Source organism: Harpia harpyja, chromosome 1 (assembly GCF_026419915.1).
Source record: "Harpia harpyja isolate bHarHar1 chromosome 1, bHarHar1 primary haplotype, whole genome shotgun sequence".
Lineage (NCBI taxonomy): Eukaryota > Metazoa > Chordata > Aves > Accipitriformes > Accipitridae > Harpia > Harpia harpyja.
The window spans coordinates 106491070-106518825 of record NC_068940.1 but is presented as its reverse complement, the minus strand read 5'-3'; the positions used below and the strand labels follow the sequence as shown (position 1 = coordinate 106518825).

The 27756-nt window shown below is 46.8% G+C and overlaps 1 protein-coding gene across 1 annotated transcript in view; it reads right to left on the bottom strand.

Annotated features, from left to right (window-relative positions):
• The window catches only part of WNT9A (Wnt family member 9A), a 56757-nt gene that overhangs the window by 6695 nt on the left and 22306 nt on the right, over positions 1–27756 (bottom strand). The window contains exons 2-3 of the mRNA XM_052808676.1: positions 12231–12490; positions 8034–8296 (exon numbers count right to left, since the gene is read on the bottom strand). Of these exons, the coding sequence (XP_052664636.1) occupies positions 8034–8296; positions 12231–12490 (523 nt within the window). The remainder of the gene's footprint in view (positions 1–8033; positions 8297–12230; positions 12491–27756) is intronic.

Below are 27756 nucleotides of genomic sequence, written 5' to 3'. Positions count from 1 at the left end.
ACCAGTTCATGAAATCCAGCATGTGGATTTTCATATGGCCACTGTGCAAGCATGGTGCATCCCAACTGCCCCGTAAACCTTCTCCTTGAAGGACCAGGAAGGGCTCAAGAATGTTACAAGGCAGCTATAGTGAAAATCCTAGAAAAATTTCTTCCCCAGCCAGCCTCCCCTGCTGCTGTCAGTCACGATGCAGCTACTCGAGGTGATGCGTGATGGAGAACTGCTGCCTACGGGCCCCTAACCACCCACGAGCCAAAATGAATCTTGGCAAAGCCCTTCTGTTTCTTGCCTTGTTCCCCAGCTTCCACAAAGACCTTCCTCCTCTTGTTGCAGGCTCCTGTCACAGACATTTAAATCCACCTCATTCCTCCAGAAAGCAGAGCAAGACTTATCCAAGTCAGCAGGTTGCTTGGAGCAGCGTAGGAGAAACCTTTCCTGGCTGGGCCCCGAGACAAATGAGTAAATGTCTAGATCATGCTTTCAAACCTGGAGGGACTTCCAGGCAAGAATAACTTAGCTTTTATTATCAAAAAAATCGAGGCAGACTAAGACTTTTAACACAAGCTTATCATTCTGAGAGCCAGAGGCAGCTCCTGTTTTCTTTTCAAGGCACATCACACAGCTCAGAGCCTGATCTGCCTCCATCCTACATAGACTTGAACTTTTCTCTTGAATGCACACGGCCTCACCGCTTATTTAATAATCGTATTTCATCTACACCGTGGTAAGTCACCGCATGCATGCTTCTATCTTGTCACAAGTGTGAAGCAAAGCAGCAAAGTGTCATGCACTGGTGGACCAAAGCTTAAATCCAAAGCACAAAACATATCATGCTCCCCACGGGCTAAACACCATAGCTACCACACATCAGGGTCATAGTAACTCGGGAGTAACACCACAAGTGTGCATTTGAATCCTCATCGTGTTATATGGTGTAGCGAGCTTCCACCATGAAAGCAAACAAAGACAATCAGTGGATCAGGGATAGCATCAAACATTGAAATTATGCCCTCCCACTCTCCTCTGAACAACCACCTGGTCTTGCAGTCTCATAAATAGGAGAGTAGTTTTAGACAAAAATAAAGCTCTTTGAGCAAATTAGTTTGTTTGACTTAGGAACACAAACTCCCATTGATCTTGTCATGAGAATACCAAGTACTGACAAAGGCACAATGAGGAAAACAATTATGATAGAGCAAGACTGAACTGTCTGTATTGGTGCTTGCTGCTAAAAGGAAATTAGATAGCACTGCAGGACCGCCTGCCCAAATGGCTTTACAAGAGCCATAGGGAAAAGGGATCACAGCAGAGCATTGCTATGCAACATGTAATCCTTCCTCACAACAATGGTTTGCTACGAAGCTCAGACTAAGTGCCCCCATAATGATCAGTCTCAGACATGCGGCAACACACAATTTCTCAGTGTTTTAGCCGAAATGCTGAGGACAGATTCCCATTCATTCCCAGCTGGGTCACGGGGCTCTGGCAGTGGTTTTCAGACAACTCTTGTCTGGGCAGCAGCAGTCCGAAGCGGACGCGCAGCCGTGGGAATTCCTCGGTTATAGCTCCAATGTCGTCATGGCTGGTCTGCGGCTCCAAGGCTTCAAACCATTCGCTATGGTCTGGGGGAGAGGAGGGAGCAGATGAACCTCCTTAGAGTCAGCTCATCCAGGAAAAACCTGCCCTCGTCTTGCCTTACCTCAGAAAGGACTTTGGGATGCTTCTTTACAAACCAAATCTCTTCCATCCTCTATATACATATCCTCCTTCAATTTAAACAGGCTTAGCTATTCTCTCGGCTCAAGTATTCGTGTTTGTTTGGACAGCAGCCACGGTCCCCATTTCTTCACAGTGCCCGAACAACTAGAAGACCAGACTTGTCCCCTAACACTGGCCATCGCCATTGGTCAATGTACAAGAGTTTCCCAGGTAGTTAGAAGTTTTCTTTTCCCTTGCCTCTTTTCTTCTCTCTCGTTAAAAAAAAAGCCCTTCTTTTGAGCCTGTGCTCAAACTGTTTTTTCAGTACAGTTTTCCCTTTCCACTACCATTCCTTCTTTAAAAATATGAACACTCATTTTAGTGAAATATGCATTAAAATACAAACCACTTAAACATAGAATAATAACATAACCCTACTTTAAATTGAGAACTTTAAAAGTATTTTTTTCCCCCTTCAGTATTCCTAGTGTGCTTCACATGCAAAGCAAGCTGTACATAAACAACTAACTGCAATTACTTATAGGACACAGCAAGCAATTTTTTCCAGAGTGTTGATTTCCAGGCCTTCGAAAGACTTTGGCTGAGCCAATCTCAGCCTGAAAGAAGGAGGGGAAAAATCCAGAAAGCATGCTTATGCATTCCTACCTGTCATAACCTGGAGCAATTAATACCAGTGGTGGCCCTGCAAACTGATCTGTACATACAGAGTCAAGAGCTAGTCTCAGACAGGCTGCTATTTGCTACATTTGATTTGTACCTCAGTAAAAGCGTGATGCTAGATTTCTCACTGCAAACACACCCCTAAAGAAACTGCCTAAAGGATGCGTTATGTCTCCTTTTTTTTTTTTCCATGCATCAACCATATTAGTAAGCTCATACGGATTTGTCTCAAACAGAGCAATTATTACACTTTTTGAGGGTGCAGAAAAACAGAGGGATTAGCATTTAAGCTTGCCTGTTAAACTCTGGAGTTTGACTGGAATTATGTTTGCTAGTAGGAGCTGTATGAGACAGGATGGGCAGTGCTTGTAAACACTGTCTCTGCAACAGGAGACCAGGCTGCCAAGTCTCTGCTTTGCTACGCCTGTGTGTGACCTTTAGTAAGTCACTTAATCTTTCTGGGTCTCAATTTCCCCTCTGTAAAATGGAGATACAGAAATGAAGAGGGTGGTATGCCCTGATAACATGTTATATGATAGCTCGTGAAGTTCCTCAGACAGATGATAGCTGGGCAAACATCTACCTGATATGGAGAGTCCATCTCCAGCACAGGAGGCACGCTCACCCCTTGAGATAGATCCCTGCCAGCACTGCCTAAGGGGAAAAGCCATTCCTTGCATGGAATTCCAAAACAAGCAAGTCAACAGCAAGGAAAAGTCCACGCACCTCCCACTGTCCTCTCCAGAGCATCCCATGGGGTTTCAGAGATGCAGGCTAACATGTCTCAGGATGGGTCTGGACTTGAACCCTACAGCAACACGGGTGACAAGGACCCTTCAGAAACCCACATAGAGTCTGCGCAGACCAAAACACTTGGGTTGATATTGTGCGAAAACAATTAAGGAAGCCTCATGAAGGGAACCAGTTTCAAAGGGGGATATTGCCTAAAGAGAGACCTCGCGGGGGCCAGAGGGGGGGATTTTCTTGTTCTCCATTTCTGCCCTCCTATAGTTTTGCGCTAAACACTCTTGACTCTCAAGAAGACTGTGGTTATACCCCTGACTTCAGGGTCCTGAAGGCAAAGGCTTCCTTGTGTCCCTCCTTCTGAAAGGATAAAGGGAAAAGGGAATGAGAACATGACAATTATTTTTTTTTTTTTTCCTTGGGTAACAGCAGCCCCCTTTAATAGTGCCCCTTGGATCTGTAAGACATGCTTGACCAGACATACCTCTGGAAGAGGTCAGCACTCCTGGGATTAAGAAACTTAGCAACGCTCCAGAGAGGGAGTTGGAAAGTCATGTTTAATGATACTTTGCTGAGAAACTGGGCAAATTTAATTAAAACATCACTTACTCAAGCCCAGTGGAACTAATTGAGTGCTCTAATATTCCGACTTTTCATTAATGGGTTACAAAAGAGGGCTGCACTTGTGTGTACAAGGGGGGAAAAAAAAGGGGAGAGGATATAGAGAAGAAGAGAGCTTTAGCAAGGCTGCCTGTGCTTCATTTAATATAACCGAGAAACTTCATTGCTGGCAATGGACCTTTAATACAGTTGACTTCTCTCACCACCACCAGCCCCCCACATCCCCTTGACACATACACACATCTCCCCCCAACACATACCCCTTCCACCCAAGACCCCTCTGAAAGAATAGCTGAATGAGCAAGAGTAGATTTGGCAAAGGAAGGGAAATTGCTTTTTTAATAAGTGGTCTATTCAGAGCTCCTACTTTTCAATAAAGAGAAGGCTGGAGAAGTCCTGGTCTAATTACCTCATCCTCACACTAGACAAGCTTGCCCTTTCATTAGCAATTGAGGTCATATCATATAACTTTGTGAGCCATCACAGCCACAACATGTTCAGTGATTAGTTCATAGGTGGTGGCAAAATTACAGTCGGCCCATCAAGGTTGTAAAAAAACAAGTAAAATAATAATTAAATGAGAACGTCTACCAAGAGACACTAAAACTAGGCGGGATAGGATAATGTCACCCTCGCAGAAATACGCAGATTGTTTGCTAGTGTGACACCATGGAGAAAGTGCTGCGTTGACCAGAAGGGTATAGGGTTGGTTGCCAAATCAGTCAATTAACCACAGGTCCTTTTTTGCTGGGTCTCAAGGGACTATTTATATGTTTTGCCATGGCAGGGAGTAATTAGATGGGAAGGATTATATGTTGTTAAGAATCGGTGAGAGACCACCAAGCTTGTGCTATATCTTTAATAGATATTCCTCCACTCCCTCAGCGAACACACACATGCACATCCATCCATCCACTGTAAGTACTCCAACATAGGCTCGTACTGCAGCAAGCTCCTGTAGCAAAACAAAGTACTGGAAAAGAAAGTCTTAGTCTATTCTCAGCCCAGTCCGGAGCAGTCTGTAGTGCAAAGATTTTGGTTCATGCATGTATGGCTTCACTACCAGATATAAAATCTGCAGTTTGGTTAGAGGAAAAATGCAGCGGGTGCTGAGCAGGAATTCAGGAGAGCTGGTTTCAGTCTCCTGCTCCATCATCAGCTTGCTGCATAACCTTGGGAAAGCCATTCAGTTTGCATCTCAGCTCCTGTCTGAAATGGCCATAATCATCTTTTTGGAACTCATAGGGACATTTAACACATTAGAAGCCATAAGAGCATCTTAGTTATATAATGAGCGCTCCAGTTCAAAATTGTTCAGTTCCAAAATAGCTTTGATTTGTGCCATCTGCACTCCTCCTATATTGCCTTTGATTCACATCAAATCAAATACATATGAGTTCTTGTTCAAATAACCAAACTTGGTTAGTTCAAAGTGCTTTCAGACTGTTACAGTCACTAGGTTAGCATCTCCTGCTACTCAATGGTTGGAAGGTCTATACAGCAGCAGTTAGTCGATAGGCAGCTTCTTTGAAAAAAGAAGAGTAGAGGAAACATGCCGAGTTTTATATTTAACCCACTACCTTCATCAAGGAAAACATCAATAAATTCAGCAAATTCAACCTAGTACTGCCTACTGAGCAACTCTCATCCTCCACCAACACTGCACTTGCGGTGGGACCAGGAGGAAGGAAGCAGATTGAACCTGATATTAATCTTCACCCAAGCGTAAGCAATGTCAGAGACAATCCATCAACCACACCAAGAAGGTCAACGCTCAGGCTTCAAATCAGTTTCAATATTTTGAAATCAGAAGTGCTGCAAGTTTTGACCTTGCAATTACAAAGCCAGCCTGGGTCCTCATCTCCAACTCAGATATCTCTGATCATCGTCTTAATGACATCGTATTGTGCCAGTGGTTTAGGTCCACATACCCTGACTACATAGACATATGTTCTCCTGATCTTGAGCCACCACCCTCCTAAAATCTTCCTTCTCCGCATGCAGTTCGCTTGTTCTCTGCCTGCCTTCACGGTGGTGGTGTGACTCTGGTGGGTTGCTTGGCTTGCCTTTCAACCAGACTATGGTACAATTATTCCAGGAGCATAAACAGAGAAATCGTTTCAAGTGCTGCTGCAAATAGGCAAGGAAAGCTGTCAGACAGCAATACCAACTCGACAGACACGGCGTGGGTGGACGAAAATAGGAACACCGGATCACTGACCTGCAGCGAAGGTCTTTGACTTGGATTGCCGTGAGGGCTCTCAGTGTCTGGACAACCGTCACAACTGTTACTCAGCTGTTTAGCTGCAGCTACTACACTAGTGCTTAGAAACCACTGCCAATGACCAGAGCCTGACTGTGCCAAGTAAAGTGGAGGCAGAGGATGCAAGAGAGTCCCTGACATCTCCCCTTCCTCTGGGAAATAACTCACAGTGGGATCAGGACAAGAAAGGGCAAGAAGGAGGAGATTCACTCCCTCCAGCTCATCCTTGGAGTTCATTTAACTCAGAGTCACACAGGCAGTGTAGAGCAGAAATGACAAATAAGGACACCTAACCTAAATCCAAGACTGGATCTCAGCAATACGGGTGTCCTGACTGCAGCTACTGAGGTGGAGAGCACTGGGAGTTAGGTCAAATCCCTTCAGCAAGTTTTTTTTAGCCCCACCACTGCTGAAAGGGAGATATTCACGGAGTTACAAGAACATGTTAATGGCACCTAAAGCCACAGCCTTGTAGGTTTTGATGAGACTGTATTATATGACTCTGGAAAGGAAGGAGAGCTGGGACATCTCACAGCAATCTCCAGCATGAAATCACAGCCTCCACGGACCACCTTCTCCATTTTCAGTCCCATCTGCTACACAGCCAGCTCCAAAGAGTTGGGACAGGCCCTCAGGAACAACCAACCACAAGGATTAAAACAAATTTCATCACCCTGCAAAGCCTGTTTCACACGCCAGAGAGCTGCAACAGGAGTTCAGAGGCACTGAGCCTTTTAATCCAGAGGCAGAAAAGCTGTCAGCCAAAGCCAGACACCAGCTAAATCCAGGATATTTCTAATCCTGATCTCAGCGCTGTCTAGGAGCATCTGGTGGTGGGGAGAGGGGGAGACTTGTTGCTGGCCAGCACTCGCTGGTGGCGTTCTCCGATGCCCCAACTCTGTCACGAGGAATGACATTTTATGCATACACACAGGAACAACTGAGCTGGGGTGGCGATTCCTAGAATGCACAACTGGCTGGTCTGCATTTGCCTGGGAAACTGGAGACCCAGGTCCCCCATCCCAGCCCCAACCCTCCATCCAATCACACGGACAATAACAAGGCTTGAAGGCTATTTATAGCCTTACAGTATGTCCCCCTCTGAGGTTGGCGCAATGAAACACTGATCCTAGGCACCTGTGCTGGCCAATCTGAGGGATTTTAGTGTTGGAGCAACTCTAGGCTAGGTACAGCCAAGAAGATTACAGGAGAAGGTGGAAAGCCCCTTCCTTTCCCCTCTCTTGCTGGGATGACGCAGCAATTGCAGACACTTTGTCCTTTACATCAGTCCTGCAGGGAAGCTTCCAGGCAGGAGGGCAAAGCTTCGTGGGAAGAACAAGGGGTAAAGAGCAGAGAGTCCTTCAGCAGAGAGGATAAGGATGGGAAAAGAAAAAAGAGGAAAAAAAAAAAAAAAGGGGGTCTATACACCCAAGCACTGTCAGCTGCAAACCCAGCAGCTCTAGGCTACATGGAAGGCTTCTGCCAGAAAACAAGGCTGAAGGGACTTTTAGGACTGAGGTCAGTCAGAGAATAATAGCTGAACCCTGGTTCCCTGCCAGGTGTTTGTCCAGCGGCTTTTAAAGAAGCCTGGCAATGGATGCGCTAGACTGTCCGTGCTCTACTGAACTGCAGCAAGAAAAGCATCCCTCAACCTGTGTTGTGGCAGCGTAAACCCCTTCCTCCTTGTCCTACCTCACATAAGCCTGAAGAACCTGTCTTTTCATCGCTTTGTAGCGTAAGACCCTCTCTTCCCTGTGAAAAGCTGGTAATCTTTGTCCTCACCTCATGTTTTCTAGACCTGGACAGTCCTGTTTCTTTCCCTCTGGTCCCCCTCCAGTGGTTTTGCACAACTCTTGAAGCCCAGTGACAAAACCAAGGCATAGTCCCATAACTAAGACTTCACCCTTCCAGCAGAAGGATCACTCCATGCTTTTTGCATCCAACGTTCCTGTCTCCGCACCCAAGCGCGGCATCTTATCGCCCCCACGACGGCACGAACCCCCACCCCGAGCAGCCTGCAACGCACCTTCATGCCCACGAGGTTATTGTGGAAGTCCACCCTGGCTCGCAGGTCCTTGTTGGGCTTCCTCCCCAGGAACTCCTTGACGAACTTGTTGCTGTATTTCAGGTTGTCGCCGCAGCCGCCCCACTGCCAAGCTTCACGGTTCTCCAGGTCAGGGGCCTCGTCGCAGGTGCAACGCTCCATCCGCCCCGCGCTGCACGCCTTGGCCATGGCGTGCGTCAGCCCCGCGGAGGAGATGGCGTACAAGAAGGCTGTCTCCTTAAAACCTGCAGGAGAGAGGAGGCAGCGGCTTTAATTGCAGCCGGAGCAAGGGTTAAGAAAAGAAAAGAAAAAAAAAATGAGGAAACTGAGGCAAAACCCATTGTGAAAAGAGTTTGAGCGATGTCAAAGCATGCCAAGCTCTACGCGCATCACTGTCGGTGGAGAGGACCCAGCGGAGGTGGCACGAGCCAGGATTCAAGAATGCAGACGAAATCTGGCCAGCTCTGTGGCTGCCACTCTTCAGATAGTCTCTGCGTGAAAAGAGGAAGGCATGAGCAAGAGTTGGACAGGCCATGGAGGTACCATCACCGTGGTATAGCGATACTACTACCGAGGGGACACCAAATAGCAGGAACCCAGCATAGACTTCCAGTCTGATGGTTGGGGTAGAAACCATGAGCACTCCTTGCTCTTTCCTCTCCCCCTGAAAAAAAAAATTACTGGGTCCTACTCCAGTCCAACAAGATTTTTAACAGAAGGCACCTGAGGGCTGGGAAGCACACAGTAGCCAGCCTGTCACCTAACACAGCACCTTAAATGCCTCAGAAAAGCAGTTTACACCTCAAACCTTTCATGCACAACCCCTTTTTACACCTCCATGCTCAGCTGCAGGGATGTGACAGCATCCGCTCACCCCAATAGGTAAACTGAGGCCCAGAGAGACCCATGATTTTGATCTGTATGATAAAAGCCAGAAATAAAAAGCAAACATGCCAGTATTTATAGCTCCTCATTCTCCAGCTATGGAAGCTGTAAACGACTGCATATTTGAGATGCAATTCCAGAACAGCTTTGGATCAGACTCAAGAAATCCCCCACTCAAAAATAACACAAGTGGATGGTGACAGTAGTGGATATATCTGTAAGCTGGTGTGTCAACCAAGGACAGGCAGAGACACTGCCAGGTCATTTTTGGAACTGTTCCTTGGGAGGTTCATGGTAGTCCAAGCAAGCTCATGGGGTGCTACCCTGGCCCATCCCCAGAGCCTGCCTTCCCAAAGCACTCCCAACTGTACGATGCTGAATTTCAGCAGAACACAGATGAAAATCCAGCCTAGAAGACTGAGGTTTGGTCCTCCCAAGGGGGCTGACTCAAACCAGATCTTGGTAGGAATTGTCCAACCACTCTACTGCTGGAAAAGCAAAGCAGGAACCTTTCCCTCACTGAAAGGAAGGTTAAAATAAAAAAGGCCCAACACCACACTCACTGAGGATACCGTAAAGAGTGGTCAGGGTTAAGAAACCCAATTTGGAGTTTTCCCCTCCTTGTTTTCTCCCTAAAGTTAGACCATGTCCTCTGGCACCCCAGAAACATCTTCAGCACTGCAAACACCCTCGTCAGGAACAGTGGGAGAATTCTTTACTTAATTCACACAAGAAAAACTCATTAGTATACAGGCCACCGGACTCCTCTGAGTAGAAAATGCCTTCTAAACAGCTTTCATCTTTTGTAGGCTAGTTCAGCTTTTTCTAGGTTATGCCCCAGGTCAGACTGCCCACACGCCTGTCAGAGGGATACCACTGCTAGAGACAGATGCTCCCAGATTGTAGAATTGGCCCCTTGCCACTGCTACGACTTGTGCTACAAAATGGAGAGGTACCAGTGTGGTAACAAAGTCCTCGATGGAATAGGGCACGTAAACCCTCCTCCGAGAGTGAGACACTGCAATTAGCAGCAAACAGCCTGGATGTGGTCCGATTTAGTAGAAAGCCTAGATCTACAACCTGCTTGAAGGCTTCCTGCTTTGAAGCACTGAATTCGGAGAGGCTGCGAAATCTCAGCAGAAAGTCAATGCCGTGCAACCACAACGCATACCAGGTTTGACAGAAAGCCAGGAGGAATGGTTCGTTTGCCAGGTTCTCCCCCTCCATCAATCTCCCCATCAGCTTCGGCTCTACTCCTCCCTTTCTTCATCACTGAAAGCTTCCCAAATTCCCAGTGCCCATCAGCACGGGTATCATCTCGCCCACAGGCAGCTCAGGCGGCTTCCAAGCAAGTCCATGTGACATTTGGCTCTGGCCAGATTTAAAGCCATCTCCGCCATGCACTATTTGATTGCACCAAGATATTTTGTAACAAGATAATGAGCTTTAAATCAATGCAGGCATTCTAACCCCCAGTGCATCGACAGCCTGCCGTCCGCAGCTATCCAGTTTCAACCATTTCCAAAATTGTTCACGAGTATCCAAAGAGGATAACAAGTCCCTTAAACAATCCCCCGTTATTTTAAGAAACAGGCTGCATCAGCCCAAGTTGCAAACCAGCAGCCAGGCTGTTCTGGTGACCAAGTGTAAAAAATGGAGGGAGAAACTTTTCTTAAGTGAAACGTGGGGGTTTTGGCTTTTTCTTCTCTCCTTAAAAAGCTGCAATGGTCCTGGAGGAGAGGAAGCAAGCCCACACCGACGTATTTGAATAGCTGTGTCTTAGCGGGTGATACATGTGCCCCTTTGCCCCGGGGTATCGCTTGCTGCAATGCTGAACCAGGAACCAGCAGCTCCTGGAGAGGAGGAGAAAGATTTACAGGGCAGCGTGTTATGCCACCGGAACAACATCTGAAGGATTTAAAGCATCGGTGGAGGGCAGAGATGTTGCAGGGGCATAAAACATGGAAGAATGAGACAGCAGGCAGAGCCTTGCAACCCTCAGAGCTATCATTTATTACACAGGGTCCTGACAAGGGGTGGCGGGGGGAGGTTCTCCATGGTGTTTTAAGGCAGCTCAACTTCAGGCTGCTTCGAAATACCCCTTGCCGAGGGCTGCCCACTGGGGCAGGCACATCTGAAAGAACAAGCTGTGGCCTCCAGGTGTCAGCATGAGAAAGTGCTTGGCTTTCCCAAGGCACCACTAACCCAGGGACTCCTCTGGCATGCAGGGATATTTTTAAATGTCTTGCAGCTCTGGCTGGACCTCTTGGGTTTCATAAGGACTTTCCTTGTTTCCAGCGCAGTCAGTGACAGTGCACTAGTTAAGCCTCAGCGCTTCTGAATTACTCCTTCTCACTAATTAGCAAGGGAGGGCGCTTTGCAAACCTCTGCTCTTATCTTTGAGCATGTCAGACCCTGGGTTTCTAGGTCCAGCTCGATCACTGAGCGTAGGACTTTCTGCAAGTCACTAAAGCCCTCGAGACCCATGCAAAATATCTGTAAAATGGTCCTGCTGCACCGTTAGCTGCAATCCAGAAATAAGAAATGGATTTTACCGGGAGGGTGCACGCAACTGGACTGTGAGGTAGCACAAAAGAAGGAGATAAAAATAGGACCTGCTCCTCCAGTATGCTCGCTCTCAGCTTCTGGTCAAGCTGGGAAGGGGTGTGGGAATTACCCACCGCTCACATCCAGGGAGCTTTTCAGGACACACGAACATTTGTGCATTTTGCCCTGCACTACGATAGGGTTCCCCTTGCCCCCACTAACAGGGCAGCACAGAACAGTCCATTTTGCCTTATTTCCCTTAACAAGGCATTTCCTCAACTTCTTTCCTGAAAGGTTGACATTATGAATAGGAAAAAAAAACAAAATAAAAAAAAAGAGACAGGTTTGGGAACTTCAAGACCTTCCCCTCCAGCAACAGCTCAACTTCCAGCAGAAGCGAGGAGCGATCGTAGCTACTTGGCTGCAGACACATGCACAAACACCTCCAGCCTCCAAGGAGAGAAGCCGTGGCCAGCAACGGGAAGCAGACAGGGGTTGCTTCACTAGTACAAGCACATAAATTACCACCATATAGCACATCCTTTGCCTGCTGTGCACTTTCACGGACGAGCTGAGCCTGGCTTGGTGTTTACCTTCTACAAGCTCTTTTGGGACTTCTGGGGAGGTGGTGACCCACCGCTGGCAAAGGATGCACCAGGATGACCACTCTGCAAAATGCCAGGGACAGCTGATGGGTGCAGGGGATGCCAGCACCCCCAAACTGAGAACCACCCCCCCCCAGCTCACCTCTCTTGAGCAAGCTGGCCCGGTAGCGACCCTCGAGGGTGCAGTTCCAGCGCTCAAAGCGAAACTGGTACTGGCACTCCAGTGCGCTCATGCTGATGGCCTCCATCAGGGTCTCGGCCACGCCGGGGTCCCGCCGGCACATCCTACGCTGCTTCTTCTCCAGCTTCAGGCGGTCACAGACTTTGTAGTGGGCTTTGACGGCAGCTTCCTCCATTTCTGAGGTCAGAGGGAGGATGGTCAGGGGTTCGTTCCCCGTCAGCCTGCAGAGGAACAGAAGGGCACGGCAGTGAGGAGGGAGAAATACAGCCCGTGGTAGAACTGGGGGCTGTGGTGGGATCGGGCTCTCTTGGGCTGAGCACCCACGTGGACTTGCTGATGTCGGGGCAAGGAGGGATTTTACAGCGAGGCAGCCTGCAGTGGGTGTGCAAGGTGGGAGCAAGAGAAGGGTAAGAAGCAATATTTGGATTTATGTTCTCTACCAGCTCTCTCAGAGCTTGTTCGGACATAAGACTTTGGCAAATCTCCACCGCAGGACTGTTTTGAAAACTAAAATTGGAAAGAAATAATTGAAGGTACCTAACTGCATGAACTTGGGAAACTAGCAAAAATACAAGAGCGCTACGGTCAGTCTCCTGCACATAAAAAAAAAATCATTTTAGCACATCAAGCAGAACCAGAACCAGCTTGGGAAGGGCTAGAGGATGATTCGTCCCACCAGAACGCTAACAGACACACTGAGAAAGCAAGTACAGCCACCCTGCCCTCAGCAGAACAGATCCCGACATAAAACCTAGCGAGCCACAGCCTGAGGCTTGAGAGCAGGATACACTTTCCAGGCAACACTGCCAAAAGCTTTTACAAGGCAGAACGAGCTCAAAACCTAAAAAACTGACCCGAAGACATTCGTGTCCCATCGCCTTCTCTGAGCACAAGGTCCTTGACTCGTACAATGCGCAACAAAAAGAAGCCAGCGTACTGTTCCCGGTGTCAAGTGACGAGCTGCTGGAAAAGGACCAGGCTGGCATCAGCCCCAGGGAGCAGAGAGGCTGCAGGAACATCTGCTGGGCTCATGAGCGGTTTGTTGGCCAGGCTGCCTGCACCCCACTCTCCTGGCTCTGCCCTTTTTCGGCCAGGTGCCAGTCCACGCAGTCAATGGGAATCACTATGCAGGGTTTCGAAGGACCTGAAGAGACGTTTCTCTAGCCAAAAAGGAAGAATTGCTTAAAGCCAGAATTGAAAACATGCTGGAACATCGCAAGCCTGCACAGGCGAGCACGGGGATGGGTCGCAGGCTTAGGCATCACTGTCGTGGCAGGACCACTGGGGGAAATGGGGTGATGGGCACAGGAGGGGAGCACACGCTCAGCCCCTTCCCTGAACACAGATGGATCCTGGAAACCCTTTAAAACCCCACCTGTCCTGCAGGAGCAGTAATTTGTCATTTCTTTTTTTTTTTTTTTAAATGAGGATTTCTCTCGGAGTGGGATGCATCCTGCCAGGAGCACAGTCCCTGAGGACAAGCAGCTAGGATGCTTTAACTCCCAAACCTCCTTGCACGATGGGTACAAAATCCTGACCTGAGCCACAGCCAGCAACATCCAGTACAGATGCAATCATTACTGATGATTTGACAAGGTGATTTAACATCAGATGTCTAGAGGAGGGAGAAGAAAAAAAAAAGTGGCTGCATTTGGGGTTTGGATTTTTAGGAGAACAAAGAGATGGGCAGGGAAATGTTCTCCTTCATTTACCTTCAAAAGTATTAGGATTTTGCAAAAAAAACCTGCAATGGTAAAAATGAAGAGTCAGTGATTTGTGGGAAACATGGAAAACTATTGCAACCCAGTGTAACTTTCCCCCAAAATAGTTTTTTTTCCCCAAATTCTGCTTCCCAAAAGTGATAAAAACATCCAAAAGGCCATACAGCAAGCTCCATCTGAAGCACTGGCAAATTTTAACCCTTACATTTTCACTCTGTCTCCACTGCTCCCCAGGGAGATGGGACTTCACCCAGCCCTGGTGCCTTGTTAACCAAAGCTCCGAGCAGGTTTGTTCATGAGAAAGGTAGCTTGGTCTGAGCTTCACAGCAGTAAAGACCTGTAACAAAATCTCCAGGACATTCATTCCTGGCTTTCCTCAATACTGTGCTCTGAAGGTTCATTCCTGCAAGCTTTCACAGTTGGTGCAAGAGATACCCTCAGCTGGCAAAGAAGAGAGAAGGAGGCATAAAAACATTTTCTATAGCTCCCCCTCCCCGATTTACCTTTCCAACTAAGCAGGTACTGTTCAGCTAAATGTTCTGGAAAACATAAGCTCCAAGTATCATATGGCAGATGGCTATCACAGTGAAGAGGGATACAGGAATTGATCCTACAGCCGAGATTTCGGCAGAGCGATTGGTGATTTTGAACCCCTTCCCCACCCTCCCCCTTAGGTGCTTGGCTTTGAGATACTTCCAAGTATAGTTTCCCACAGATCAGCCTTGCAAAACTTGCTGATAGCACAGCCCAATTGCTTGTATCTCCAATAAAACTCACTTAAATAGACAAAATAAAGAGCTAGGGATAGGGAGAAGGTAGAAAATAGGATGTGTGGTACTGCACAACACCAGAGGACAGGCCTCCAGCAGCCACTTAGAACTAGTGGATGGAAAGTCTTGGGAAACAATAGAAAACCGAAGCATTAAATGGACTAATTGTCAGCAACGTCCATTTTCATTGCTCTGTGCAAAAGGCTTACGTAGGAGTTCACCAGCTCTGATATCTGGGACACATCGGTAGTGGCCACAGCGAGCTGAGAAAGCTGGGCCAGCACGCAGACACCCACTTCACCCCTTCCTAAGAAAACAACCCAAAGACAAGACACCAACACGATATCCTATAGAGAAGGCAGAATACCACCTTTTGCCACCTCCTGTCTCCTGACCCAGCTCTGCCCTGTCCTCACCCGTTAGAGAAAAGGGGACATGAAAGTCCAAACTGGTAAAAAACAAGCCATGCAACGCACATGCTGAACAGAGACCCATCCATCCCTGCCTGGCTTAGTGCTCAGACTAATTTCACTGGCTTTCAAGCTGGTCTGAATCAGAGCAAAGCAAATGAATTAGGAAAGCATCTCCAGAAGAAGACAAGGACTCAATTTAGGGGAAAGGGGCTTTTCCTAGCCAACAAGCAATAAAGCTCTTCCAGGTGAAGACCTCCATGAGCAAAAGCACACGCACACCCACGTTTTCCCTCCCCAGCACTGAACGTGTGCCCATTTCATCAGGGGGGACCGATGCAGCAGCCCCAGCTCCGCACACACGTTCCAGCAGCCCTGGAAAGAAGGGTGAGGTAGCACTTTTCGGAGCATGGCATCAATAATAACCAAGCGCAGGCAGAGCCAAGGAGAGCTGGTGGCCCCACCTGAAATGCTGCCTCGGAGCTGCCGCTGCATGGAACCTTTATAATCCTATAAAGCCCTTTTATGCAACCTAGGCTGAGTGAGGTCCCGTAAGGCAACGGTGTCAGAGTCGGATGCTTTCTCAGCTCCTCACAAAGACAGAGCTGTTCCTTCCAAGGAAATTTTTCAGGGGAAGCGGGGGGTGGTTTTTATTTTATACACACCCGATCCACAACTGTTACAATTAAACTGCCAGCCAGCACTCTGTGCAATTGTATTATTTTGGATCGAGGGAACTGAGCTTGAGATGAAGGTGTGTTTGTCCACTAGGAACCTGGAGAGAGACCAAACAGCTCATTGCACACAACCCAGGAAGCTTTAACTCTCTGGAAATTAACTCTGGCCTCTGAAAGCAATATGAATCTACAAAGCCAAGAGACTTTCTGCTTCAGACTTTGACCTACTCTTCTGTGCACCTTGCCTGACTTCTGCTCCGAGTGGCACACTTGCACCGTCCAGACCTCAGGAAGGACCTGGTTGCTCAGTGCCGTACCCACCAAGCTGAGGAACCTCTGCAACATCATTTGCACTATTCTCCTTCCAGTTCAGTCTGTCACTAGTTTGAAGCCAGGAAACCAGAAGGTTTACTATCACCAGATGTAAATAGCAAGACCTATCTGGTTTGCACGTAACATTACTGGTGGCATTTGGCTGCCTTGGTTGTGAACTTCATGTCAAACATTGCTAATTGCTTTGCTGAAGTTTACACTCCAATCAGCCAGGCTTGGGAGTGATCCCAAACACAGCCCCTGCCACTGCACAACTCGCACTGATAGCTGCATAGCCAAGTTTTATCTGTAGAACCATGGAATTACTGCCCTTCCAGAGAGGCAATTCATGATGGGTCCTGCTTTCAGCTCATCTCAGAAGTCAAGTGTTTATATTGCCTCGTCAGCTCACTCTTCCATCAGTGTCCCCGTATGTTCCCTTGTTTAACTGGGGATTTTCCTGATGAGAATTTGAGGGGGACAAGACAGAAGGCAGGCGCCTGCACAGACCTGTGAGTGCACTCTCGTTTTTGACATGCTCAAGAGTTTCCTTTGCAAGTGCCGCCAGAGACACGAGCCAAGGTGAGCTGCCTTCCTGCAAGGAAACGCCTCTGCTATACCCGCCTGGAATGACAGGCCTGCTGAAATATTGCATTCCTATCCCGGCACTTCCTTCTGTCAGGAGATTTATCTTTGGTACATCTGTACAATGGCTGAATTGATTCTATTTTCACTTTTCACATGAATGTTTTTCCTGCAGTATTGCTGCTCTTCCAACCCTTTTTCTTCTTTTTCCACCACTTCTTTACTTTCTTTTAATAATTAAAAAAGTTTCTGAAAAGCTGACAACTTAAACACTAGCCTTCTCTGCAATACCTAAATTAATGACTCCACAACTCAAGGAGTCAGACTGAGTTATGCTGGGCACCAGGCCTACATTATTATTTTTTGCATCCAACAACCTTCAGTTGCCCTCTCTCTCTCCCACCATCAGAATCCCACACTGTGAAGAAGCTTTCCTAAATTAATTTACCATGGTCCCCCCCATCCCACAAAGGCTAGCTGCTGTTTGAAGTATAACAAGCCAAAAGTCCAAGAAAACTGTGAATTCCATGGTGAGTGACGAAGACTTGGTATTTGGAGCAAGAGTTGGCCATTGAAGAATCAACTATCTCATTCTGCACTGTGTTGTTTGGATTTAAGTGTTCACAGGTCCAAGTGTCACCACTGTGCTCACACTAACTCAACATCCTTTGGAGGAAACCATCTGAAGAGCACCCACCAACCTCAGTTCTGCTCTTCCCACAGCTGTCAGAAGTACTGGTGTATCCCCAAGTCATTTGGTGTCAGAGAAGGCTTTCTCTTCTTTGCTACTAAATAATTAGTTCTCTATTTCTTTTCTACCCCTCAAAGTCAGAACTAAGTATTTTTGCTCCAAGACACATTGCTCACCCCAGCATTCAGGCATTCATGTCTATTGCTGCCTTGCTTAGACCACAAGTTCTAAAGCCACACATGCTAGTTTCAAAATTCTCTGCCGTTCTCTGAGCTACAAAGCCAGGGGTTTCCTACTTTGGCTTATGTATACACACAAAAAGACCCCCATATCTCCTTAAGTCCTTACAAAAAAATAATGCAAGGCATTCTCCAAACCTCAGCAAGGATTTCTTGGCTTCCACAATATCCTGCCATCTCAGCAAGTGTTAAGTCCCTCCATGAAGATTGCTCTGTTAGAGTTACTCCTAGCTCAAGTCTTCCTTGGTGTAATTTTTCCACCGACCTCCTCTGGCATGGTGCTGTGACATTGTGTGGGGGTCAAAGAAAGTGACTGGAGGAAAAGTGTTTCTCCCAGCCCGGGAAAGTGTAGATCATCCAGGGCTTTACAGGACAGAGCTAAACAGCCGACACTCCACCTAGAAATCAAAAACAGCTTTGCTAAAACTTCATCTATCCTGGCACTTTGCAAGGCTTCCTCCCCTTGTCATCACCCACAGATCACTGCCCTTTATGCACATGCTAGTTCTTTTCCTTCAAGGTCATTCCCAACAAACTCTCTGCTTGGTGCTCACCTCTTTTTTTTTTTTTTTTTTTTCCTCTCCATGTCATGTCATTCTCCGTAAACAATGGTGGCTTGCTGCTGGAGACCATTAAAGAAAGCAAAAAACCCATTTAGAAACTCAAGTAATTGTGATGAGAATAGCTGTATTTGTTAAGTCCCAATTGCTATTTTGATCCTTATCTTCCTCTCAGTAGCATGGCACACACCCCCAAAGCTTTTCTTTAGGTGGCAACCCCTCAAATGTGGGCTTCTTCGTTAGTCAACAGTGCCCAAATCTCAGTTGCAGCTTCTACTTGCAAAGAAACAAGTAGCAGTCCCCACCACAGAGACCACTACAACATTACACACTTCCACCAACACATAGTAGGAGCAATAGGGCCTTGCAACCTCACTGCACGCAGGTGGAAAGCAACCATACCCTACGCTCATGCTCCAACAGAAAGCATATGTTTCACAGAGGGAAATGCCTTCAAGTCCTTAGATCTGCTTCTGAGTGGTGGGAGTTAGGATAGAGAGAAGAGCTACAGCATGGGGGAATTTCCAACCCAGCAGGTCCCACTTACCAGGGAAGGAAGCATCAGTCTCCATCAGATTGCTGATGCAGTATGCTCAAACAGATTTGCTTTTTCTTTTTTTTAGGAGACAGAAAGGTGCAGATTCTTGTAGGCTTCAGTCATTCAAACTTGTCTTCAATCACTCCTCTACCTGGATAGATCTATATAGTGGTTTCCTTTGGGCATCTTCTCTGAGCATCTTGGGCAAGGGGATGGAAGAATGGGCACGTAAGGAACCTGGTACACATAGCTGACAGGCTCTGGGGTCCTATCAAGAGTTATTTCCAGCATCCAGCAAAAAGAGAAACAGCAGCTGCTTCTGGAAGAAAGAATTTGCTGGTGCAAATCTCCAGCTCTTCCCTTTCCAACACCGCTTTCCTGAATGCTTCTAGGACTCACAGCAGCCACTCTGATCCCAAATCATTAAGCTCTTTTCAGGCCCAGGTGTTACCACAGAGATAATTTATGCCCGAGTTTCCCATTTTAGCCTTAGCTGATGTTCACAGAGAAGTCAGAGGACTTCTCCCAGGCTGCTTAACACCAGCAGTCCAAGCAAGTGAAATCTCTCCAGGCCAGCTGTCCTGCATTGAGAAGGGAGCTGGACCCCAACACCTTTACAAAGGAGTTGTCACATCAGTTCAGAAGGGATTTTTCTGTGAATGGGGCAAGACACAAACGGTTGCCTCCCAGATACAGGATGGTTGCTGCATGGATAAATAAGCTTCCATGAGATTTCCTGCCAAAACATGCCTCAACTTCTCCTGTACAAATTACCAAGTAAGAGTTTGGCACATAGCACACGAGGACAAAATTTAGCAACCAAATGAAAAATACTTCAGTGAATGAGCAGGGAATACGTGACTCAGTTCAGATGTGGAGGGCTGGAGATGTTCTCCTTATGGTGCATTCCTGCGTAGGACCTATGGGACCAAGGTGCCGGGAGGAACAGCTATTTTTGCACTGTGGCTATCAGAAGCACCACAAGCAAATACTTCAAGCTGCTGCAACATTTCCCACTCATGCAAGGCAGAAGACCCGCACAGGTTATGAATTACAGCTAATAGCACTCTACTGAAGTAAGGAAGCATTGCCTTCCCTTCTGCCTCCCTTCCCCCAGGGGAGGAGGGCACAAGCAATCACAGAGAAACCCCACAGCAGGGGAAGGAATCAAACTTGGGTCTTTCAGCCCTTGGTGGTGTGCCCGAACCACAAGGCTGAACTACCTCTCCTCCTTTCTCCCCCTCTCCTTACAACAAACCTTATTCAGGAAGTTTCCAGTCCACCAGAGCAAAAGACATTTTTATTTTAGGTGAATATCTAAAATTCACCAGCATGGGAACGATACAAGGACAGGGCAAATATCAGGACCAGCTCTACAGGCATTTGCAATACTCCCTTGCAATTCCCATGGCTTGAGCCAAACGGTTCCCAGCACCAAAACACCTTTAGAAAACACTGCTGGGTTTTTGAGGAGGGAGTGTTTAGTTTTTACAACTCCATGACTATTAGCTACCCTTGGCTTGGAGGTCCCAGGTAGCTTGGCCCCAAGAGCAACCTAATTCCACTGGAACAACCCATTTTTGTCGGTAAGCGAGCAGAGGTGGAGAAAGGAGGCAGGGAAGGAGGAGAAGAGGAGGGGAAGGTTGTTTCCTCTCCCCTTCATCCTCTCAAGAATGAAACAGCAATCAGCAAGATTTACGAAGGATTTTCAAACCAACTTAAAACCGGCCGGTGAACCCTGGTGCCAGTGGAATGCACGGGCCAGGCAGCAATAGGGGCTTTCACTGATTTTTCCTGATTTAAGACGGCATTAGCTTTGCCCTTGGCAGCCTGTGCCAAGAATCACCCCCCCACCAGCAACCCCCTCCCCAGCTAGACAACTCCTGGACCCCCACCCTGCAAACCACTGCTGCTCCTTATCCCGGCCACTGCTTTTTTTTTTTTTTTTAGTTTAACATCATTTCTTTTGGCACGACTCCCACTAGACCATAGGCAATGTGTAGCTGTGAGTTTTGGGGCAGGGAAGCAGTTAAGTGGGGAGCAATGTGATGGAAGATGAAGAAATAAGCTCAGAGAAAAAATAAAAGGTTTGTTTTAACCCATTTAGCTCCACCTGGTATGGAGGAAGGAAAGAGAGGGGTTTTCAGAATATTTTCCATGATAGGATGAATTGGTCAGAGGTGCACACATGCACAATATATGTGCCCTATAGTAACACCTCCTTGCAGCAGGAAGACAAAACTTCCATAAGGTAGGGGGTTTTGTTCGATTGTTGGTGGGGTTTTTTTGGTGGTTGGTGTTTTGATTTGTTTGGGGGGTTTTGTGGATTGGGGTTTTGGGGCGGGTTTTTTTTTGGGGGGGGGGGGGGGGGGGAATGCTGGGTTTTTTCCACACTGCTGAAAATCCAGCCATCCCAGGATCTCAGATCCCTGCTGCAGTAAAAAACAGCTCAGCTCCATCCCTGACATGGGGTTAAAGTAGTTCATTTTAATCTAGAATTGGGCCTAACAGCTCTCCATGACATAAAAAACAAGCGACATTTTTAGATCACACTTATAGAAAATACACATAGCCATCCCTCCCCCTGCCTTGCTTTTGAATAGTTTTTGGTGCGATTGAGGACCAGAAGACCACAGACATAATGGATTACACAAAAGGAACACCACAAAAGAATTTATCCCAGATTTTAGACAGCAGACCAAAGGAAATGGGCCAAGTGTTCAATGGCATGATTTTCTTGCAATAAAGAGTTGAGCCATATGCAAACTCTGTAACATCTGCTCCTACCATGAAGCCCGAATTCCTAAAAGCCAGAAAGTCATCTGTGCGATAAACCTGCAGCAACAGTTTTGTTTTTCTGTTCCAAGCAAAAAAAAAAAAAATCCAAGTTCACGGCCTTTCTTGGTAACTTCCCTTGTCTGGGGAGAGTTGCATATAGCAAAGGATATCTAGCACTTGAAATCTAAACAAAGAGGACCAAAAAACCCATAGATATTTGTTGTGCTTCTTGCACTGCTACTACTTTATATTTATTCCAGCAGGTTTACTAAGAAGGCATTGGAAAGCATCACTCATGGGGTAACGGCAGTCCTTCACAAGGGCAGTTCCAGTTCCCAAAACACCCCCCATCCATCCTTCTGGCTCTTTACAGCTCAGGCTACTGACATGAAGCCTAACCAAGTCCTGCAGATCTGCCCAAGGCTGGAAGCTCTACAGGGAGCACTTTGCTCAGGGCAATGGAGGGATCAGACCTTTTGACTCAGGCTAGGCGCAGCACTAAAAAAATAATAATAATAAATGCTAGACACTCCGAGAATGGAGCCTTTTTTCCAAACAGCGCATCATTAAACTGCAAGGCTCGTTGCCACCGGATGTTGTGAAGCCCAAAACTATGAATAGATTCCAAAAGGGATTAGATAAATTCAGGAAAGGGAGGTTCACCCAGGTGGGTGATGAAACACGAAGGCTTGAACGTAGCCTCTGGCTCAGGAAGCCTCTAAACCACTGGCTGCCAGGAGCGAGCAGGGCACGCCAGGAGACACCTCACTCGTCCCACTTCTCCTTGGCTTCCCCAAGATGTCCATGCCTGGCTGAAGAAACCTTTGGTTCAACCCCGTACGGCACTTGTTACGTTCTCAGCACCGGCGACGGGCACCCGTAAGACGCGCCGCAGGACCTCGCTTCGGCGCTTAACCCCCCCGCGCTCTCCAAACCCTTCGGATAAGAGCAAGACCCGACCCAACAGCGCCAAGAACGCGCCGCGCGCTAACACACGGCCACGCCGGGTCGACGGATTCCTACATCCAGGGCACCCCGCTCTTTCCTCGGAGAAGCCATCGCTGCCGCCCTTACTTTCGGCAACCCCACCTCCGCGGTGCCGGCAGCCATCCTGCCACATCCTCAGCAAGCTTCCCACCCACGGCGGTCCGCAGCACGCCGGGACGTGGGCATGCCTCGCACGGCTCCAGCGACAGCACGGCCAGCCATGTGTTAGTGTCAGTCTCTCCCACCCGCCCCTGCCAGGGAACGCATCTGACTTTGTAATGAATCGCCCGTTTGTCTCCCTAACACCTCAGCCAGCCCTTTTGTTAAATTTGGGAGATAAAGGCTTAACAGCTCCACAGCACGCATCGTAGAGCGGGACTTGGCCTGTTCCTTTCTCCCTCCCCGTCCCGTCTGTCGGATAAATCGTGCTGTCCCTCCCGAACACTGCCCGGTCTGTTCTCGGCAGATGCTGCAGTTACAGAGCTGCCCTTGCCCAGACCACAGAGATTGGCAGGCAGGGAAGAAACTCCTTGTAGCCAACGCAGCAGCTTCCCTGGCTGCCTGGAGATATCCCTATGCACACACTCAAGTAGCACAGCGGCTACAGAGAAAAGAAAGGTTACTCTCCAGACGACACAAATCTCAGAAGCTGGGGGTTTGAAATTGAACCTTTGAGGGAAAGCACAGTGAATGCAAAGAGCTCCTCGAGTTCATTGGGACAGAAAAACAACTGGAGAATGAGCTTCCTCCTCCCTCCCCAGCCCCAGCTTTTATATTCAGGACCTGGAGGTCCCAGCTGGAAGCAGAGACTGGCTCCTAATCAACTTCTGGACAAATGACAACTTCTAGAAACAAGCATGTAGATTCAGGCAGAAGGGGGGTTTCACCTCCCCCTCCCCTCAAAACATTTTACCCAGCCCCTATTATATATCGCACGGAGGTCAGCTCGTGGAGTATTTAGATGGTTGGGCGGTTTGACACCTCATCTGATCTATTTTGGGAGCAGTTTACAGCTCTGCAATTCCTCCCCTGCACAGCAGCGATAGCTTTTCCACTCTAATGTCATATTATCCTCATGGCAGGTTTAAAAACTAAACAGGTGAAAAAACAAACTTTCTGGGCACTGGAGAAACCAGGATGCATGAGCCACACATTATGGTGATGGGATGGTAGAAGTTTATCCTCATTCTGAGCCCCAACAGAGATTGTGGGAATGAACTGGGAACATAGAGGCTGGTTCCTTACAGAACTCAACAGGAGGATACTCAAAGGCTCTTGCATAAAGGTCATCCCATGACAAAAGGTGTCTCATGAATTTCTTTCTGCAGGAGCTTTGCAGTCCTGAGGTTTTACAAGCTTCAAATGAAACTTCAACGGTCAGATCTCCAGCTAAGCAAACTAGCTCTGCCCAAGGTTTCAAACTTATCACATAAGGATAAACCACCAGCGCAGGAGACGACACTCTTGCTGATGTATCCTAGAACAAGTTCCTAAGAAGCCAACCAACATCCAACCTTACTGTCTTCTGCTCCAGATGCACGGGCACTGCATGGTCCTTCCCTCACTGCCGTCCATTGAACAACATTGCTCTCTTTCCCTTGATCTCCCCCAGCACCCCAAAACCCTGCTCCTCCACACCACAATTTGTCCCAGCAAGAGGAAGAGGGAAAGAACAAACAATGTGAACATCTGCCATCAACCTCCCAATGTCCATTCACCACTATCAAGACAGACCCAGGTCCCACACCATTATAAGAATGGTGCCACCCTTCCTCAAAGGACTGAATCCATGCACAGTTTTGTGGAAGGGAAGCAGATGCTGTACCAGTGGCTAATCACAGGTGATGAATAAATTAATATTGAGAGCCAAGATGTCTTTAACAGACCCGTGCTGCTGGCAGGACCCTCACTTACCTTCTGAAGGTGACCGGACTACAGAATATTAGCAAGGACCTCAGCCACACTTACCTTTGCCAACACTTCGGGTGAATACCCTCAGAATACTTGGTGACTTCAGCATATACTTTTTTTATGATACTATGTAGAATCTATATGAAAAGAGAGTCATATTAACCAAAATACCATAGCCCAGGGAGAGCCAAAGTTTTATTCTATGAGTGATGCTGAGCAGACAGGACTGCATATCACCCATCTTCAAAGCAATGCATCTGTGCTCAGTAATTAAAAGAAGAATCCTTTATGCACTGTATTAAAAAGGCATGTGGGGCACACTCAACCAACCAGTATTTAGGAAAGCATTTCCTTCCTGTACCGATCACCCATCCATCCAACTAAGTTGCATTAAAAAGGCAGGGGGGAGTACAACAAGCCAAGTGTTATACATAGCAAATTCTGATTAGATTATGAAACTTTAAGAAGATCTTAACAAGTGGACAGTGTGCATTTTACATAATTAGCTTGTTACTTATAAATACCTTCCATAGTGCCAATGGCAGATTTTCACCACCTAAAATAGCCTAAAGCTGTTGGATTCAAGAACTCCTTCCATCCCAATTTAGATCAACTCAAATACAGAAACCACGAGGTGGTTTCTTTACACCAAGATTAAGAATTGAATCGGCTCTTGTGCGCCTGGATGTTGGAAGGGGTAAAAGATTATAGAGGGCAAAGACATATTATGTCACACTGTACCTCGCCAGCCCAATCCTCACTGAATGTGAAAGCTGTTCTTCACAGTATTTTGACAGATTTCATGTTACTTTGTGGGGGATAGAGCTTCACTTTAAGACTGGACATAAAGATGCAGCATTGTGGGATGCCACAGCTGTATCCATATTCATTCAGAACTGCTTCCCAGCTCCATGAGACATATGCTTCATGAAGCTGGGACTGTTTCACCGCAATTCCAAGAACAAACTCAGAGCAAGCCTTAAATTACTACCACTGCCTATAAAATACGACCTCAGAAGTAGCAAACCAGGTAAGGAAGCCATGTGATTTGCAAGTTGCTCATGCTGGACAAGGAAGTCCCAACAAATGCAGAGCTACACAATGTTATTCCTATGCCAATCCCTACACCACTCTTTCCCAGTGCCTGCAGACATCTAAAGGGAGAAACATTTTCAATTCTAAGTAAAAAGTGCAAGAAAACATGCTAGAAAGCATCTTGAGGAAAAGTTGTCTCATGGGAAGAGAATCCACAGGCTTAGAGCTATCCCAGCATGCAAACATCATCCAAGACAGTGTCAACCAATTTGTGCAAGTTCCCATTTTCTAAACCACCCACCAACAGCTAGCAAAACAAGCAGAGCAGAAAGACAGTCCTTACATCATTGATTACCCCAAAACACCATGGAGGTAAGCTATGAGCTCTGTGGGTGCCTACTACATGATGCCCTATCTTCACCTACTGAATAGGATTAAGAGGTATATAAAACTGCCATGGTGTAACACTGAGCGTGGCCTTTCAATATGTCATATAACAGCCATTTCCAAGGACTGAAGGGGAAAATAGTGGCCATGTGTCTAATGCAGCGTACAGCCCCAAAGAACTTGAGGAAAAAGGAAAATACTTCCCATTTCCATTTGTCTTAATAGTTTTACTCCTTAGACCCCAGAAATGTCATTGGGTCCACCCTCTTCAATAAATCTACAGTGCAGGATTGGAATCTTTTCCTTTAAAAAGATTATCAAGTTACAGCTGAATAAATGGCATAAGGTTCAGCTGACTGTGAGAATCTATAGCGAGGTCAGAAGCTCCAACTGAGAGATGTCCCATTAATCCACACATTTAGGGAAAACCAACAGGGAAGAACAAAAACCAACCAGTGCACTTTCTGCACTCAACTCTACAAGAATGATCCAGGTTGATATTCTGTCTTACAACAAATTGTTTGTGTGGTCTGAAAATACATGATCCATCTTCCCTGTCCAGGCCTGGATGATCAGTTTTTCCCAGATTCATAAAGGCATTTAGCCGACATCTCATTTGAAATAATTATGATCTATATCCCTAAACTCTTGAATTCAGGATGCTTTAGAGTCCATCTGTGAAGTGGAGATGAAGAGATTTGAAAGTTTGTCTAAATTATTCCTTGTGAACTCCTTTGAGAACTGTAAGTGGAAGAAATGAAAAGAACAAAATTGTTATACACAAACAACTTGCAATTCAGCAACTCGGGGGCCAGGAAACATCAGCATAATTATGTGCATCCATTAGCAAATCAATTCTATCTAAAAAGGTTATGTGGCCACATTCTGCAAAGAAGCACTGCATGAGACAGATATTCTTTTCCAGATTCCCATCTTGTCTTCATTCCCTCAGGACAACTAGATGGAAAGGAGGCAGTGGACCATGGGAGGAGCAAACTGTGATCTTATAAGTATCATTTTTGAGATCTTATAAGTATCATTTTTGAGATCCAAAATTCATTCTAGCAGGGCCACGATAGAAGGCAAATTCAGTGAAAGAGCTTTTACAGTTGTTCAAGTCATTAGCATGCCTCTTTTTCCAGGTACTGATTCTTTGAGTTTCCCTAGTGTGACAACTAAACGTGGGATGACCTATAATAATTCTAAGTACTCGGCAGTAATGAAAAGAAAGCTGACTTTCAGTATCAGAAGGGATGCTGTAGATAAGTGGACTCTTGATAGCTTTCTCTTTGAGCTCTGTCTCTCAGCATCTTAAAAACACCCACGAGGAACCAAATGGGTTTTCCATTGAGTACAGAACCTGGATAATGTGTTCTAAACAAGCCTTGGGGCCTCACGGTTAATGAGAACAGTAAAGAGAAATATTTAGTAACTGCCCATTCACTCAAAGAAGCAAGGATTTTGCAGAACAAAACTTGTGTGCAATCATGAAACAAGATTCCATTGCAGTGTGCATGTACAAAGGACATGATTTAGATTACTCATACAGCTCACCTCTGAAGTTTCCCAAATTAAACTGTGAAGCCTTACATTAGCAGTAATTGTGTATTAAAAGGTATCCCCAGATACTTTAGGTGCTGGCATTAAATCACATTACTTCTGGATTCACTTGCAGATGCACTTCAGTAGTTAATGCTCAGCTTTCACATGTATTTGCCAGAAACTCTGTTCAGCACTACAAGGGACAAGCAAATTCCAGGGGCTCCAGCCTATACCTGGGGGGGGGTATATACACATCAGGGAAATCCTATGGCATGTATAAACAATCAGATAATAAATCTATTTGTGCCAATGCTTTAGTGCAGGTGGAATTTGTCTGACATGGA